The sequence below is a fragment of the Limulus polyphemus genome, unplaced genomic scaffold, assembly GCF_000517525.1.
Source record: "Limulus polyphemus unplaced genomic scaffold, Limulus_polyphemus-2.1.2 Scaffold3496, whole genome shotgun sequence".
Lineage (NCBI taxonomy): Eukaryota > Metazoa > Arthropoda > Merostomata > Xiphosura > Limulidae > Limulus > Limulus polyphemus.
Genome location: NW_013669106.1, coordinates 86,969 through 106,148, shown reverse-complemented (window position 1 = coordinate 106,148; position 19,180 = coordinate 86,969). Strand labels below are relative to the sequence as shown.

Sequence of the window (19,180 nt, the reverse complement as noted above, 5' to 3'; positions counted from 1 at the left end):
AACTTCTTTTTGGGCAACATTAATTTTTTTCCATATAAATTAATATATAGTTAAAATATAACACACTATTAATTCTGTATCCATATGAAGTTAGAATTTATAAAATATTGTTTGGTTTTCTGTGAATTTATGCAAAAACTCTGTACTTTAAATACCTACAATTACTATCTTAAATTACAAAATAAATTTGTTTTCTGTAATAATTAAACATCAATATAGGAGAGAGTGTTCAATATGAAAGACGAATGAAGCACGACTGTTTAAGTACTTTATACTATAGAAATATTTTTATCAAACACATCATAACACAAGGTACACCTTGACTTACATATCAACTAAAAACCAGATTTAGGACTATCTTTGGTAATTTTTCTAAAACAAATGTATGTAACACTTTGAAAAATCTGTGGAAAACAGTACCTCATTGTCAGGGCGATGAGATCGTAAGTAGCTCTTCAGATCTCCATTGGCCATAAGTTCCATAATAACCAACGTAGGGTGACCCTTAGATACAACTCCCAAGAGCTTCACGACATGATGGCACTTAAATGCTCTAGATGAAACATTATAGATGTCAGACGTTTCAAATGCATTTACGGTTGATTTTAATAAATATTCACTAGTATTTAACACTTTTCAATTATATTATTTTTGAATCTCAATGAAAAATTAAAAAAATCATTAAAATATCAATCGTCTTCACAGAATGAAACTATAAGAAATACATTTCAATTTATTGTATTGTAAAAATCAGTCATAAGAGAAAAGTATCATTTTACAAGTTAATAAGACAAACAGTTTTGACAGTTTGAAAAAAACAATTACATAAAAATATGAAATACAATGACCAAAGATCAATAATAAATTTTTTTTTTTACTAATTAATAAACTCAAACAACCTGAACATTATACGAAAATAACAAATTCATGAAGAGAACTTGTATGTTCATGATAAATATACAAAAGCCAAAAACAAATGTTAAAACTTTTTTCTTCATTTTTCTCAGAGCTAGCAATTATTTTACATTAAACCCAGTATGATATCAGTAATATCCTCAGTGAAAAAGGAGAAACTGGATCTGTTACATCTAAATTCATTCTCTTAATTTTTAATACCTATTCTGTACAAGTTTTCTCCAGTAACAACTGTTGTTTACAAACCAGGTAAGCACGGTTTCAGTTGATTGAGTGTATACAGCACAATTTAATAATTGAATGTAAAAAAAACAGCAAAAAACACACAAACTAGAATAGGACTGTTATTAAATGTTTATTTTACTTACACTAATTTTATTACCTCACATCCACCACTTCTCACCATACTTCAGATTTAGAATTGTTGTACTATTATTGACAATACCACTTCAGATTTAGAATTGTTGTACTAATATTGACAATACCCAACATTTTTATATATTTCCAGTATTGACCAAATTACTTGAATAGAAAATGATATATCTACTTGTAAGTAGCAATATTTCATGTAACGTTTATATTCTTCAATGAAATGAAGTTTCTTTGTGTAATGATAATTAAAGCTGTCAAATAATGAGCGGGAAATTGACTCCAGTTACAATTTAACAATACTCAAGAAGAACCTCTACTTAGAATTGGACAAAATTCCAGAGAAACCACACACTTGGATATAGGACTTCATTTACAGTAATCATTGTAAAATCAACAATGGAATAGAAGTAAACACTGTTTTTTTCCTAGTGTGACATCAGTAGTCACATGGTATACTGATGACATTAGAAGCTTAAGTTACGATTGATTTATATTTTATCTATTTACACACCCAATTATAAACTTTTTAAAGTATGAAACTGTGCAACATTTTTGCTAGATTTAGCTCTCTTTACCTCCATATTGAGATAGACAAAATATTGGTTTTGTTATTTATTAAATATGAGCTGTTACAATTACTTTTATAGTTAAGATAATTAGGAAATTCTGATATATTTTTCAGAATGATCACACGACTATATTTATAATAAAATAAAGGAAATTTTATTCTAATCCACCAATCAAAAAGTATCATACTTTATTTGTTACTCTTGGATTTAGTTACCAAACAAATCAGCATTAGCTGATAGCTCTTTCACAGGTTTTAACTTTGTTTTAATACACTTCAACTGCTTGATCATAAAATGTTAAATAACACAGAAAATAACATCACTACATGCTCAAGACATCTACAACAGAATTAAGAAAAGTGTAAAACAACTATAAAAAACCTTTCCCAAATTTATCAGAATTATACTCACTTCATAACTGAAGCTTCCTGAAGGAATTCTATTCTTTCTCTTAAAGATGCGGACTCATTGACAGTCTGGGACAGGGAAGAATATCATTTTAACTATCAGAACCTTTTTAGCGAACATGAAAAGGAAATCGTAGATAATTATATCATCAACGGATGTTAATTTATTAGCAAGTATAAACCTATGGTTTTAATTGGGCAGAAAAATTCTAAAAATAAAACATGTTTTTTAAAGGCAGAATGAGGGGGGGGGACATTCCAGCTATATGTAAACTGTAGTCACTGAGATAGACACTAAATCGTGTCAAAACATTTAGTAGGTTCTTTAACCATTTACTTTTCATGAAATAGGTTTAACCTTTTGTTTTTTAACCTTAATTTTGTCTTGTGTGTGTTTAAGATTTTGTTCTATTATATTGATGTAAATAGTTTATAGTGTTCTATAACCAGTGATATTTAAACATTGCCTGTAACTGTTTTCAAAGCTGATCTTCATGAGTAGGTGTTCAAATCACATGCTGTGTGATCATTAAAGATTAGGAACAAGAAGCTATTCTAGTAAAATGATTTTAAGGGAAAGAAAAAATGTGTTGTAACTGTAATATTGTTTAGGTCTATTCTATCTTGCTCATTAACGTTAACTTTCAAACAAATGTAATTTAACAAATGTGTTGTAACTGTAATATTGTTTAAGTCTATTCTATCTTGCTCATTAACGTTAACTTTCAAACAAATGTAATTTAACACAAGAACATTTTTAATAATAAGAACATCTAGAGAAACTATAAAATAATCTCCATATCTGTGATTTCTTTGTAAGTTTTCTAAATTTCCAAACAAATGTGTTGTAACTGTAATATTGTTTAAAATTACATTTGTTTGAAAGTTAATGTTAATGAGCAAGATAGAATAGACCTAAACAATATTACAGTTACAACACATTTGTTAAATTACATTTGTTTGAAAGTTAACGTTAATGAGCAAGATAGAATAGACCTAAACAATATTACAGTTACAACACATTTTCATCTAATAAACATCTTCAGTACTGACCTTTACAGCACATTTAACTTTTGGTTTTCCTTCCACAAGGTCCTTAGCTTCTCCTTCCCAAACCATTCCAAAAGATCCCTGTCCTAGTTCCCTGAGTAGACACACTTTATCTCTGGGTACCTCCCACTCATCGGGCTCATACACTAAAGATAAAAAAAAAGTAACACTGATGGTGAATATATTTAATCTGGATTATTTAAACTACCTCAGTACAGAAGAAGTAGACCTCAGAAAACTGTATGACACTAGATATTAGCTCTTTAAAAGGAGGGAATGAGTTTACTGAACTGTTCTTGAGTTATGCATAAAACAGAGAGTCTTTCTATCCACAATGAAAACAACAAAACAAAACTTAATACATTAAAAACAAATCTTTGAAATCAGGAGGGTTTATAACTATAATTCTATTCCTTCAGTATTCATTTCCCAAATTGTAGATCTTACTAAGTTACTGTATTAATTTTACCAATGGGCTACACTGCCCACAGAAGAGGGCACGTAACCTCCGAAGGAAAAAAAAGAGTTCCTTTACTTATCATGAAAATGTGTAATTATAGTCGAGATAAAGAAATTACAAGAACTGGAAGTAAGTAACCATCAAAGTTGGATGTTTTGGGTAATTTTATGTTTAACTAGAAATGACTGAATGTCTCACAAAAACATCTCTAAACAATGAAGCATTTGAAATATGGAAAGTTAACTCCTCACTGAACTGTTGTAAAAGTGTTAGGATATAAGCTGTGAATTTTTTATCCAAACATGTGATTTAATAACCTAAACATTTTTTTTTATATTGGAAAATCTTATAAGTATTGGTATTTGGTTTAGATATCGTTATTGACTAAAAAACATTAACATTCAGTACATAAACAAGAATCCTAGTTGGCTACCTTCATCATTACTGACAATAAAGGTAAATATCTGCACTTGTCAACTAACAGCAGACAGAGTTTAAATAACATAAGAAAAATTAAAGATAAGAAGAACCTGAAATTTCAAAAGTATATTAGATACATTGCCTTTGAAATGTTCTAAGCCAAAGAACTATTCAGATATTATTAACAGATGTTTTTTTCATATAACACAAGAACAACTCAGGAAAAACTGTAAATTATTTTTTAAAACGAAACTTTACAAACACAGTATATATTTTCAAAGAAGGAATTAGATATTTCACACAAAGCTGGTCTCACAATGTTAATGAAGTTTTAGGATGATTTTTAAGTTGTTTTTTCTGGGATATTTTTTAACAATACAACTATAACCGCTAACAAAAGTTATATCGAGATTTCCGCCCAAATAAACAAAGTCCACGTATAAAATTGGTGGATTTATTATTGTTCCTGTTTTTACTTAAGGCCACCGGACAAAAATTTTTTAAAATTATTAAAAAAAACCTAATGTTTTTATTTTCTAGGCTTTCCATAACTAAAAATAGACTATAACGGGGCTAACATGTTAGATTTAACTGTAAAAAAAACAATAATTCATTTGATTTTAGAGCACATTAAATCATTAATATTTTAAGTTATGAAACACAAATCTTCAAGTAACTAGTATTTCAAACTATATGGTTATAAGTGTAATTACAACTAATAATTCTGATATTCCTGTTGCCAAAGTTACCACAGATATAGCCAAATAATGGCACACTAGTTTAGGCCTATCAACCACATATATGTCATCTCCATTAAGTTCAAAGCAGTCACAGTATAAAGTCAACTTCATTTCAAATTGTACAGCATGATATTCAATCTTACTTTATTTGTTTTTATTAATTATAATTTACAAGATACAAGAGAAATGAACACAAAATTCCACTGCACTTAACAACACACTACACTTACCGGCACTCGTGTATTCAGGGTTAACAGATGATTAAAGAACACTATCTGGCAAAATTCCACTACACTTACTGGCACTCGTGTATTCAGGGTTAACAGATGATTAAAGAACACTATCTGGCAAAATTCCACTACACTTACCGGCACTCATGTATTCAGGGTTAACAGATGCATAAAAAAAATTAACTGGCAGAACTCCACTACACTTACCGGCACTCATGTATTCAGGGTTAACAGATGCATAAAGAACACCATCTGGAACTCTAGGAGCAAGCCTACAAAACAAAGGTTATTTTATTTCTTTAACATTATTTTAAATTTTACAATTTCTCACTTCTTGCTTTTTTTCTAACCCTTAAATCTAACTATTCTATGCAGATCTAAATAATATATTTTAACTTCTGAATATTTTTAACATTATCTATATAATAAAGCAAAAGTCCAGATGATTACAAATATTTTTATCACTTAATGTTTCATAACCCCAAAGATTTCACAAATAATTATTTATCTAAATATGTAATTTTTCAATTTACCAATTTCAGTAATAACTGAGTTACATTTCTATATTTATCATCGAATAAGTGGAGACATTATTACAGTATCTGAATTTACTTTATGTTCTAAACCTGATGGTAATAACATTATGTATTTTTAAACCTGATTTTACTTCTGGAAAAAAAATATATTTTAAACTTAATCAAACAACCCTTAATTTCTTGTTAACAGTTTAACCCCATTTTTGAAATATCAAATAAAATAGTAAATTGAGTGAAAAAAAGATTCAGTATTTGGATTTGAAAAACATTAAATAGGTTTTTGAAGAACTTATTTTAACCCTATGCATTTTAACCAGCCTTGTAACTTCCAGGAAATTAAACATACCATAATTCTGTAACTTCGTGAAACTTGGCAAACATTTACTAATCATTACAAGTCTATCGTACACAAAAAAACAGATTAAAAGTATTTTTACTTAATGTTCATCCGTGAATTTCTGAAGTCTACTGAGTCAGTCTGATGGATTTCATGTTAAGTATAAAAATACCTGTTTGTACCTTACAGTCATCACATTTACTTAACCTCTATAGCTTCCTAAATGAATATAAAGTTGGTGTTTTTTATAATCTTTATATTTTATCTCTTATTTTCTCTACCCTGACAATGAAATCATCAATGTACAGTGAAACAAAAATTGCAAAAATGCAAACTAACTGAATAACGTTTTTTCTTCCACAATAACAGATTGTTGTGCACATGATTATTTATCCTAAAGCCTCAGCTGTCTAACTTTTTTTTACATCTGCTTGCCTTTAATTTTATTCCCTGACAATGTCCATTAGATCTGATATAAGTTATGCTTGCGTGATGCAGCTGACTCAAGCCAGTCTCGTAAAAATACTTTAATTTACTTTTTGTTTTCTTGCCTAATTAGTTTCTAATTTTTATAATTCTAGTTACTTTATTAAAAATATATAATAAATAAAGAACACACATAAAAAATCAAATTTACATTATGTCTGAAGCCTATTTCAATAACTAGTACTTAAGAGTGTATATTTTCTCAGCACCAATATTTTCATGCTATGTTGATTCTCCACAAAATCATTAATAGTCTCAAATATGCATTATAAAACACAAGAAACAAAATGTCCCAAAACTAATGTAACTGTTTTCTAACTAAACTATAAGTAGGCTAAAATTGTGTTAGCATACAATAAAACTGGGGCTGTATGATAACCGTTGGCAAAATAAAAGAACTATATAAGAATCACGTAAACAAAATGTTGCTCTTCCTGTCGATTACAAATAATCCAAGGACAATCATTACCATTTTTTGGAAGCCACGAGAGGAAATTTAAAACTTTGATAATACAAAAATGTTTATTATAAACTATGTTTTGATGTCGAGCTTATTAACATACATTGATAATAAGTTGCTTAATTACGTTTTGAATGTAACTCAATAAAAAAACGTCATGATATGGAACTTTGACTCAAATGCATAGTGTTGTCAATTTTTTAGTTTGTCCACTTTTTAAACCAGAATTACTAATTTATCTGAAGTTCACTTATAACTGTTCTTATAAAAAAGCCGACAGTGCTTACTTCCGTCTCACAAAGATCCATCCTCCCACTCCAAAGATGATGAAAGTGGCAACAGTACAACACACTACCAGAGCAAGTACTTCAGTTGTAAGACCACCTGTAAGAACAGATATTAAAAATAATACAATACCTAACTGGTCAAGAACTGTTTTACTCTATAGGCATAAGTAACAAGGTACTTAGTTGTTATTCTTAAAAATACTATACAGTTTAATACATATATCAGTATTGCTTCCAAAAAAAGCAGTGAATGAAACTCATCAGCTGATGATAACACTACCAACAACTTTAATTGTTTTGTCCATTTTTTAATTATATTCATTATGATTCCTGTTACAATCAAAAATGTAATACTATCTTAATTGCTAATAATTATAAAAGACAAATTTAAGTTCTTAAATTTAAATTTCAAACATGTAATAATGGTGTGTATACTGCTATTTTCAACTGTTTTTATCTGAAGCAGAGAAAATCTTTAGACTCTGACTTTGCTGTGAAAAACCATGATTTATTCTAAGTTCACGAGAAAATAAAAATTTAGAGATTAAATAAACAAAACTGACCCGATGTTTCTGGAATTTTAAAAAACACATAGTTTGTCCAATTTCCATTTCCTGCTAGAGAAGTAGCCTGAAGCCGGAGTGAATAATTACCAGGAGATAAGGCCGTCAGTCTATGGCCTTTGTCTGTCTGGTACTGGAGATGAGTAATACACACAACAGTGGGCTTAGGCTATGAGAAATGCAAAATAACAGTTTCACTCCCACGTAACAGTAGACTAATGGGTGAGAGAAGTACCAGTGAAGTATAAGACACATCAAATTTAATACAGTGAGTTTAAATTGTAGAAGTACCAGTTAGGTATAAGACACATCAAATTTAATACGAGTTTAAACCGTAGAAGTACCAGTGAAGTATAAGACACATCAAGTTTAATACAGTGAGTTTAAATTGTAGAAGTACCAGTTAGGTATAAGACACACATCAAATTTAATACAGTGAGTTTAAACAGTAGAAGTACCAGTAAAGTATAAGACACACATCAAATTTAATACAATGAGTTTAAACTGTAGAAGTATCAGTGAAGTATAAGACACATATCAAATTTAATACAATGAGTTTAAACCGTAGAAGTACCAGTGAAGTATAAGACACACATCAAATTTAATACAATGAGTTTAAACCGTAGAAGTACCAGTGAAGTATAAGACACACATCAAATTTAATAGTGAGTTTAAACTGTAGAAGTACCAGTGAAGTATAAGACACATCAAATTTAATACAATGAGTTTAAACCTGTAGAAGTACCAGTGAAGTATAAGACATACATCAAATTTAATACAATGAGTTTAAACTGTAGAAGTACCAGTGAAGTATAAGACACACATCAAATTTAATACAATGAGTTTAAACTGTAGAAGTACCAGTGAAGTACAAGACACATCAAATTTAGTACAGTGAGTTTAAACTGATACTTCTACGATTTAAACTCATTGTATTAAATTTGATGTGTGTCTTATACTTTACTGGTACTTCTACGGTTTAAACTCATTGTATTAAATTTGATGTCTTATACTTCACTGGTACTTCTACGGTTTAAACTCATTGTATTAAATTTGATGTCTTATACTTCACTGGTATTTCTACAGTTTAAACTCATTGTATTAAATTTGATGTCTTATACTTCACTGGTATTTCTACAGTTTAAACTCATTGTATTAAATTTGATGTCTTATACTTCACTGGTATTTCTACAGTTTAAACTCATTGTATTAAATTTGATGTCTTATACTTCACTGGTATTTCTACAGTTTAAACTCATTGTATTAAATTTGATGTGTGTCTTATACTTCACTGGTATTTCTACAGTTTAAACTCGTATTAAATTTGATGTGTGTCTTATACTTCACTGGTATTTCTACAGTTTAAACTCATTGTATTAAATTTGATGTGTCTTATACTTCACTGGTACTTCTACGGTTTAAACTCATTGTATTAAATTTGATGTGTCTTATACTTCACTGGTATTTCTACAGTTTAAACTCATTCTATTAAATTTGATGTGTCTTATACTTCACTGGTACTTCTACAGTTTAAACTCATTCTATTAAATTTGATGTGTGTCTTATACTTCACTGGTACTTCTACGGTTTAAACTCATTGTATTAAATTTGATGTCTTATACTTCACTGGTACTTCTACACTAGTACTTTACTGTTATAAACTCACTATTAAACTTGATGTGTCTTATACTTCACTGAAGTATAAGACACACATCAAATTTAATACAATGAGTTTAAACTGTAGAAGTACCAGTGAAGTACAAGACACATCAAATTTAATACAGTGAGTTTAAACTGTAGAAGTACCAGTGAAGTATAAGACACATCAAATTTAGTACAGTGAGTTTAAACTGTAGAAGTACCAGTGAAGTATAAGACACATCAAATTTAATACAGTGAGTTTAAACCGTAGAAGTACCAGTGAAGTATAAGACATACATCAAATTTAATACAATGAGTTTAAACTGTAGAAGTACCAGTGAAGTATAAGACACATCAAATTTAATACAGTGAGTTTAAACTGTAGAAGTACCAGTGAAGTATAAGACACATCAAATTTAATACAGTGAGTTTAAACTGTAGAAGTACCAGTGAAGTATAAGACACATCAAGTTTAATACAGTGAGTTTAAACTGTAGAAATACCAGTGAAGTATAAGACACATCAAATTTAATACAATGAGTTTAAACTGTAGAAATACCAGTGAAGTATAAGACACATCAAATTTAATAGAATGAGTTTAAACTGTAGAAGTACCAGTGAAGTATAAGACACATCAAATTTAATACAATGAGTTTAAACTGTAGAAGTAACAATGCACAAGAAAGGAATTATCCTAATGGTCTAGAGAGAAGAAAGCATTGCATGACAAAAATCAACCTGAATTCACTTCAACTTGTACATCAAAAAATAACAAGTGAGAGTACTAATAAGACAAAAAGCTGAAACCTAAACATACCCAGCTAATGGAAATTGAGAAAAGAATGTTACATGTACATCTCTGGTATAAGTAGAAAGAAATGTTTTGACACAAACTATACATATATAGTCAATGTTTGAAAATAAAAAACCAACAACACCAGTTTAACATTTCATAAATTAAAAAATATAGTCACTCTTTTGTTAGAAATCACGTGTAATTAAACAATTTTTCATCTTCCAGACATCAAAGTACTAGATATAAAATAAACTACCCTTTGTTTGTATAATAAATGCTGAGGTAAGAGAGGACCTTTACATTTCAACTAAGATTATTTAGTGAATTTCCAAATGTTCCAATAGTTGTTTATGGTAAATATTAGTATATGTAAACTGTTTGTATAAAACATTGTTAATCTCTCTCTAGAGTTTAGGATTTCTTTCACAACCTTTTTAACTTATTTTCATCAAACCAATTATGCATATTACAAATGATATTTTTTCGCATACATTCTTTTCACTGTGACAAGCACTTTTTAATACTCCGATAAAACGAGTCTAGTCCATTACCTACCAAACCTTGGAATAAATTTAACCACTAAACATTTGTGTTACCAATAAACAGAAAGGTAACACCATATTAAACACTAACACATGTAACAACCAGGTATTGAAAGTACACTAGTCACTCCTTGATGCATTTTGTACCAGACAGTTTTAACAAAATGTACAAAATTAACAAAATAATTATCACAACGTCGAACAGAGTCCACAATTAATTAAAATCTGATGATTGCTAAAAAGTCTGAAAAATGTATAACCATTTTATTGCATAAATCATCTAGTCACATCACCAAGTACATTTATAACGAGAGACAGTAATACTCACGCTATCATTATCTAGGTGGGTATACTCGACGCTGTAAGATACTATTACACCATTTGGGTTTTTTGGTTCATCCCATTTAATTAACATAGTTTTACTTGAACTATTATCTGTTCGGATCAATATGGTATTGCTATCAATATCGTCAGCATTGCCTATAAAATGAAAGATATTTATAACATTATTTTTTCTTAATATCAATATAATCAATAATGAATTTCAATAATTTTTTTTTCTCCCAAAACACATTTTTTCTTTATTTCTTGTATGGATTCACAGTTTATAATTAAATCAGTAAGTTAAGTTCTTAAACTTGCACGTCTTAACTCAAAGTTGCCAAGCATAAAATGTATGAAATGATTGTGTTTTCAAGTCTTAATCAACCTGAAGATACTCCTAAAAAGCCGTTAATTGTCTCATCCACATTACAAAGCTTTTGAGAAAAATTGTTTACTAATTTCATTTCACTTACTTAATGGCAAAGTACGAATACTCGCAATAGCCTCTGTGCTACACGGTTGATGCAAGTGACAAGAGGAATTCTGGGTTTCCTTATCAATGTCTTGACAAGCCCGAACCTAAAATATGCAATAGTACAAAAACTATGGATTATGATAAAATTAAAAAAAAAATTACTATTTGGTAATAAAATAAGTTCATAAAATAGTAGAAGTATCAGAAGATATGTTTTTATTTCAAAATCAATAAAACACTAAGGATAAAAACAAGCCTTACTGTAATATGCCTCAAGGAAATATAACTCTTACTTAAATTGTGCTGCTATCTGCTACCTACCTTTCATGAAATGAATTTAATCCAAGTGCAACCTATGGTATTATCTATATGTTACATGTTTCATTGTCCAAAAAGAATAGATGACTTATAAATAAAATAAACAGAAGACTTGGTGTTACCTCTATAGTATACTCAGTGTAATGCCGAAGCTGAGACACGGTAAGGCTGGTGTGTGTAACATTGATGCTAAACCGAATGTAAACACCGTTCTCGGTCACATTTTCACTTGGTGGGTGTGAAGTACTGGTATTACCGGGCTCCAGAGTGGTTGAAAAGTGGAGATTTTTTTCGCTTATGGAGGTTGAACCAGATTCAGTCACCTTCTGTGGATTCTTCGAGGTATATATGGCTCTTCTTGAACGACTACTAACTCCCAATCTTGCATTAGGACTAAAAAAAGTCAAAACTGCTATTTTTAATATATAAAACTGTTATGAATATTATACAAATTCAAAGTTTCTTAAGAAGAATATGAATGGAAGTTTGTAATCAACAATAATTAATAAAACAAAAGAATTTAAAATGCACAATGGAAACTAATTTTGGATGACAAAGTTAACAGCAAGACAAAACTGACATCCAAACAACAAAATTTACATATAGATGACTGAAGTGACATTAGACAAAAAAAACTGGTATCTAGAGAACAAAATTACCATTTGGACAAAAAAAGTTATATCTAGAAAACACAGTCAACATCTGGATACCAAAAGTGACATTTAGACACCAAAGTTAAATCTGGATACCAAGAGTGACATTTAGACACCAAAGTCAAATCTGGACAATAAAAGTGACATTTAGACACCAAAGTTAAATCTGGATACCAAGAGTGACATTTAGACACCAAAGTCAAATCTGGACAATAAAAGTGACATTTTGACACCAAAGTCAAATCTGGACAACAAAAGTGACATATTGACACCAAAGTTAAATCTGGACAACAAAAGTGACATTTAGACACCAAAGTTAAATCTGGACAACAAAAGTGACATTTTGACACCAAAGTTAAATCTGGATACCAAAAGTGACATTTAGACACCAAAGTTAAATCTGGATACCAAAAGTGACATTTAGACACCAAAGTTAAATCTGGATACCAAAAGTGACATTTAGACACCAAAGTTAAATCTGGATACCAAGAGTGACATTTAGACACCAAAGTTAAATCTGGACAACAAAAGTGACATTTTGACACCAAAGTTAAATCTGGACAACAAAAGTGACATTTTGACACCAAAGTTAAATCTGGACAACAAAAGTGACATCTAAACAACAAAGTTAAATCTGAACACCAAGGTGAATTTGAAGTTAACATACTAGCTGTTGGGATCACAATAAACAAATTACTTCATCTAAAAGCTCATCTGCTACACAATGGTTTTCACATAATACATAGTCTATAAGCTGATTTTGTTCTAACTACTTTTATTCTCTGTCATCACTTGGAGATAACACAAAGTCTGCCCATTGAGGCATGGCTGTAAAGCTGCATGAAGGTCAACAGCAATGGTAGGGCAAGGTGATATCTCTAAGATACAGTTTTCCTTGTTTTAATGGGAATGAATGGTCATAAGGGTAACAGTAGTTGTTCTGGGTAAGTCTGATGTTATTGATTCAACAAAGTAACATGACTGGAATGTCATCACGAGTGAGTAGGAGATTACACTGGTGAACGGATACCATGGTTAACACTTTAGGAGCCTGGGAAGATCAACTGAAGGACCTAGATTAAACACCGATGCTCCTTGCCATGTGGCAAGGCAAAGCTCACCAAATAAAAATACACAGCACAAATGAATATAACTTGTGGCAATTTTACAGTATATGAAGGTGCACTTTAGGAGCCTGGGAAGATCAACTGAAGGACCTAGATTAAACACTGATGCTCCTTGCCATGTGGCAAGGCAAAGCTCACCAAATAAGAATACACAGCACAAATGAATATAACTTGTGGCAATTTTACAGTATATGAAGGTGCAACTTATCATTTAGTGAGCTGCGGTTCTCAAACTGTGCTGCAGCTAGTAATCTCCAAAGCTGACATTTCTCTAGACTTTGTAATCTCCAAAGACTAGAGGGCATCAAGATATTACTCGCAATTCAGCTATCGTTCAACAGTGGTTCTACTGGTCACATTCCAATAGAGATGTTTCATGCTGTTGTGAACAGATTAAAGTGTGTGCTGTCCAGAGAAACAGCTGAAAGAGACAAGGCAAACTCCAGCAGAGAATTGTTGCACCTCATCAACGGGTAGCCCTGGACACCGTTGGTCTATTTCTGGAAACCGAACGAGGTAACTGGTACGTACTCATTGCCACCAATTACTTCATGAAGCAGGTTGAAGATTAGCCAATGGTTAATACTTTGGCACAGCATTGGAAACCACAGTTCAGAACACAAGGAACGATCCACATGGATCATGGGGTAAATGTCAGTGGTCAGTTGTTATCTGAGTTGTGTAAATTATTAGCAGAATGGGTAATATTATGTGAATGCTTGTAAAATTTGTTAATCCTGGCTGGCATATTAGTTGACGTGCATGAGACTGAATATCAGTACCTAAGAAAGGATGCCAACACTAGAAATAGTAATAAATAAACATAGTATTCCGAAATCTAAGTTCAAGGGAGGTCCAATTCAATCTACACTTTGATCAATGTGCGTGTTATTCGGTTATACTAGTTTCAGAGAATTCCACTCCTCATCAGTAACCCTGAACACAAATTAACCAAAGATAGATAAGCTGGACTTATATCATAGTGAAAAGTATCAAACCTACTGTTGGTGTGAACATGCTTTGTATTCACTATGAGGAAATAATATCCAAAAAGATGACAAAGGAGTTACAGTGAACCTATAAAATTACATTAAAAATATAAACTTGGTTTTTGTGTTAACTTCTTGCTAAATATCTATATAAAGTTAGCACTGGTTCTTGAAAAAAAACACCAAACATTATTCAATTGTTACTTTTAAATCCATCGACAATGAGTTACGAACTGCGATATATTTCAAACCTGCAATGACAAGTGTTGTAGAAAAACATACAACCATAAACTGGATGAAATTTAATAAACAAATTTCCTCTCAACATTTAGATACAAATTACACAGCAGTCACTTACTTCTTAATATAAACTGTATTATGGATAGCATCCTCAAACTGGATCTGGTCTTGGATTTCATCCTCCTGTTTCTTCTCACCTTTCTTGTCTGTGCATGGACAACACTTGCCATTTTTTGTAATACCTCCTTCATCACTTCCATCTTTATCTACCCCCTGTCCTGTATGAGAACTGTTCACCCACAAGTTTGTGGTATCCCCATCCTCCTCCTCAATTCCTCTGTCTTTAAAATCAATCACGATGGCTGTAATAAAAAGAAGAAAGATATAAAAGAAAAATCACAGATTTATAACAAAATAAATTAACAGATTTTTTTGTGTCTGAGCTAAACAAGTTTTCTAAGGGGATACCAGACACCAGTTTCACCATGGTAGACAATTTGAGAGAGAAAAATTATTTTTAAAAATTATATACTATTCAAACTAATATGTTTTATTTAAGTGGAATTAACATCCACAATTACAATGACTAAGTTGTTCAAGATTATTCAACCCTGTTATGGCCTGTGAGCAGTTTTACAGTCTATCAAGTGCACACCTGTGTATCAAATTTCAAAATTTAAGAAACAATAGTAATTCTGACACAATTTCAATAATTTTTTACTCAAATATATTTAAGGATTGATATTTTGTAACTCTGTAAAACTTATTTAATATGATTTAAAGAAAAGATAAAAAATGTTTTTACATAAATTATACATTTATACATGTTGCTATGACAATCTAAACTTATAGCCTCCAATCCACTAGCTCTACTGAGATATAAACTAGAAAGTCAAACCCACACGTCACGATCTCTTATCACAACCAGTCTTTCAACGAATGTAAATATTTCTCTCCGACATTTGCTACTGGATTATTTATAGCCAACAGAAAGAGAAGATTGTAATTTACTCAATTCGTTATAAGACTAGCTCATTCTGGTGGCAGCCAAAGGAATTATTTTAAAATACGTAGAGCTTAATTATAAACTGAATGAAATTGTAAAATTTTAAGACACTGTATTCTTTGTGCATGTTATTATTTTGTATTATAAACTGAATATATGAAATAAATAAAAATACAGTAAAATACTAACAATAATACTACTAAAAATTAGGGTTAACTTTCATTGAGACTTTGACTGCAAAAAAAAAAGTACAAGACTCACATTTAAGTACTATACTTATTGTTTTTTCATGAATTTTTATATTTATTGTTTGTTTATTTTTTAATGTTAAGCACAAAGATACGCAATGGGCTATCTGGCCCACGATGGGTATTGAAACCCGGTTTATAGCATTGTAAGTCTGCAGACATAACACTGTGCCTCTGGGTGGGGGGAGCTTTTATTTATTGTTATAAAAGTAATTAAAATGCAAAAATCAGGAACTTATTTTAGATAAGAAAACTTAACTGAAAAAAAAATACATTTTACTGTCAAGAATGTGTGTAAGCTGCTTGTGTGATGTAATTCAATACTTAGTTTACTGTAACTTGCAATATGTTTTTGTAGGGTGATGTATTGCATTGTTATGCTAGTTTAGTAGTTAGGCATAGTTCAGAGAGCAATAACATGATAAATTAAATTAAAACACTCAAGGAAATGTTAAAAACTGAAGATTTTAAGACAAATAACAGAATTTTTCTGTTACAATAAGCAGTCATTGTAGAATAAAAAAATGGTACTTTTTGTCTGAGCCTATTTACAATGGGATAGAGAAAATAACAAATAAAAAGTTCTACTGAAAAACTTTGATATTCTTTTAGGAGGTTCTAGATGTTAAGCAAATGAAACATGAAACTGTAAGATGGAACAAAAAATGCATTTCTATTTTTAACATGAAAATCATCTTGCAATCAGACTGGCTCAGTAAAGGCTTTGTAAATTCAAAGACAAATTTTTGGTAAAAATATTCAATTAAAAAATTGATTTTTTTTTGTAAACAACAGGTTTGTAATGTTTACTGAAAGCTTGATAAAATTTTCTGAAGATACAATGAGTAAATATATACTTTCATGGTTACTTGGTGGTTACTAGGTTGGCCAAAGTGATCAAGTCCACATACAGATGGTTAACCTTTTCTATACAGAGTCATTCAGCGTGGCCGACCTTGTAATACCAAAGTATTAAACCATATTTCCATACTTTAAATGTTAACATGTTTTGTGTATCTTCACGATATTTGGTAAGCTTTCAGTAAACATTAAGTCTTTTGTACACAAAAAATCAGATATTTTAATAAAGTATTTCTACTAAAAATATGTGCATGATGTCAGGATGTAGACTAATCTGAGTGCAAAATGAATTTCATGTTAAGATGAAAAATACTTTTCATTATCTAAAAATTTTCAAACTTTATTTGCATAACCTTTAAAACCTCCTAAATAGCTATCAAACATTATTATTCAGTAAAACTACAATTTATCTGTAATTTTCTCTACCCTAACGTGTGACCATCATAAAAAATAGGAAATACATCCAAATTACCTTTTTTTTTTCGTTCTAGAATCACCGAGTTTGTAACAGAAAATGTACAAAGCAAGTAATGTCATATAACTATTAAAATTTAACTGACTTTCTAACTAAGACAATAGGGGTTTAAAATAATTACACTTGCTGTTTGACCTGAATTGCCATAAGATAAACTATCCAACTGAAGCCACAATTTGATCATATTCCATACTAAAAACAATGTATCACTAAATATCATTTGGTAGATTTAATAAAATATCAGAGAAAGTTATTGGGAGTTTGTGAGAGAGGACGTGACAGGTGGGTGAGGCCAGAGGGTCTGTCTGTCTAGTTTATGACCATAAAAAAAGGAGATTGAAGGCTATAAAAATTAGAGTAATATCTATATTATAATGAGTAATTAATGTTAAACTCCGTACACAAAGAAAAGAAGTAGGTAATTTAGAAAGGGGGGGAAGACCTAGATAGAGTAATATCTATATTATAATGAGTAATTAATGTTAAACTCCGTACACAAAGAAAAGAAGTAGGTAATTTAGAAATGGGGGGAAGGCCTAGATAGAGTAATATCTATATTATAATGAGTAATTAATGTTAAACTCCATACACAAAGAAAAGAAGTAGGTAGTTTAGAAACTGGGGGAAGACCTAGAGAACAAATCTCACAATTCTCATATTGAAGATTTATTAACTGCGTTTTTATGCCACGATAATAAATTAGTTTAATTACATTATGAACAGGTCACAAGATGTGCACTTCGACCTACCTTACTGTTTCACTGCCAAACCGGTAAACTGGCTGGTTACACCTAACAAGATCTACTTATTAATAAACAATTTTATAATCTTCATAGTTTGATGTCAGAAGTACTTCACCAAGCAATGACTACTTTTTATTATTTTGTTACACAAATCTCAGGGTAAGTAACTTAACTGTCAACTTAGAGCTTAATTAGCTCTTCAACACCTTGACATCACTGTCTATGATCACACTTCACCAAGCAATGACTACTTTTTATTATTTTGTTACACAAATCTTTAGGGTAAGTACCTAAACTGTCACCTCAGCTTAATTAGCTCTTCAACACCTTGACATCACTGTCTATGATCACACTTCACCAAGGAATGCCATCTTTTTATTATTTTGTTACACAAATCTCAGGGTAAGTAACTTAACTGTCAACTTAGAGCTTAATTAGCTCTTCGATACTCCGACATCACTGTCTATGATCACACTTCACCAAGCAATGACTACTTTTTATTATTTTGTTACATAAATCTCAGGGTAAGTAACTTAACTGTCAACTTAGCTTAATTAGCTCTTCAACACCTTGACATCACTGTCTATGATCACACTTCACCAAGCAATGACTACTTTTTATTATTTTGTTACACAAATCTCAGGGTAAGTATCTAAACTGTCAACTTAGAGCTTAATTAGCTCTTCGATACCCCGACATCACTGTCTATGATCACACTTCACCAAGCAATGACTACTTTTTTATTATTTTGTTACACAAATCTCAGGGTAAGTAACTTAACTGTCAACTCAGCTTAATTAGCTCTTCAACGCCTTGACATCACTGTCTATGATCACACTTCACCAAGCAATGACTACTTTTTATTATTTTGTTACACAAATCTCAGGGTAAGTATCTAAACTGTCAACTT

The 19,180-nt window shown here is 30.5% G+C and overlaps 1 protein-coding gene across 9 annotated transcripts in view; it reads right to left on the bottom strand.

Annotated features, from left to right (window-relative positions):
* The window catches only part of LOC106469453 (insulin receptor-like), an 89,022-nt gene that overhangs the window by 10,249 nt on the left and 59,593 nt on the right, over nt 1-19,180 (bottom strand). For all 9 annotated transcript variants that reach the window (XM_022397975.1, XM_022397973.1, XM_022397974.1 and 6 more), the window contains 10 exons: nt 15,056-15,299; nt 12,051-12,321; nt 11,609-11,714; nt 11,140-11,291; nt 7,833-8,001; nt 7,270-7,366; nt 5,371-5,435; nt 3,317-3,459; nt 2,268-2,332; nt 421-553 (listed from right to left, as the gene is read on the bottom strand). In XM_022397975.1, coding sequence (XP_022253683.1) covers nt 421-553; nt 2,268-2,332; nt 3,317-3,459; nt 5,371-5,435; nt 7,270-7,366; nt 7,833-8,001; nt 11,140-11,291; nt 11,609-11,714; nt 12,051-12,321; nt 15,056-15,299 — 1,445 coding nt within the window. The remainder of the gene's footprint in view (nt 1-420; nt 554-2,267; nt 2,333-3,316; nt 3,460-5,370; nt 5,436-7,269; nt 7,367-7,832; nt 8,002-11,139; nt 11,292-11,608; nt 11,715-12,050; nt 12,322-15,055; nt 15,300-19,180) is intronic.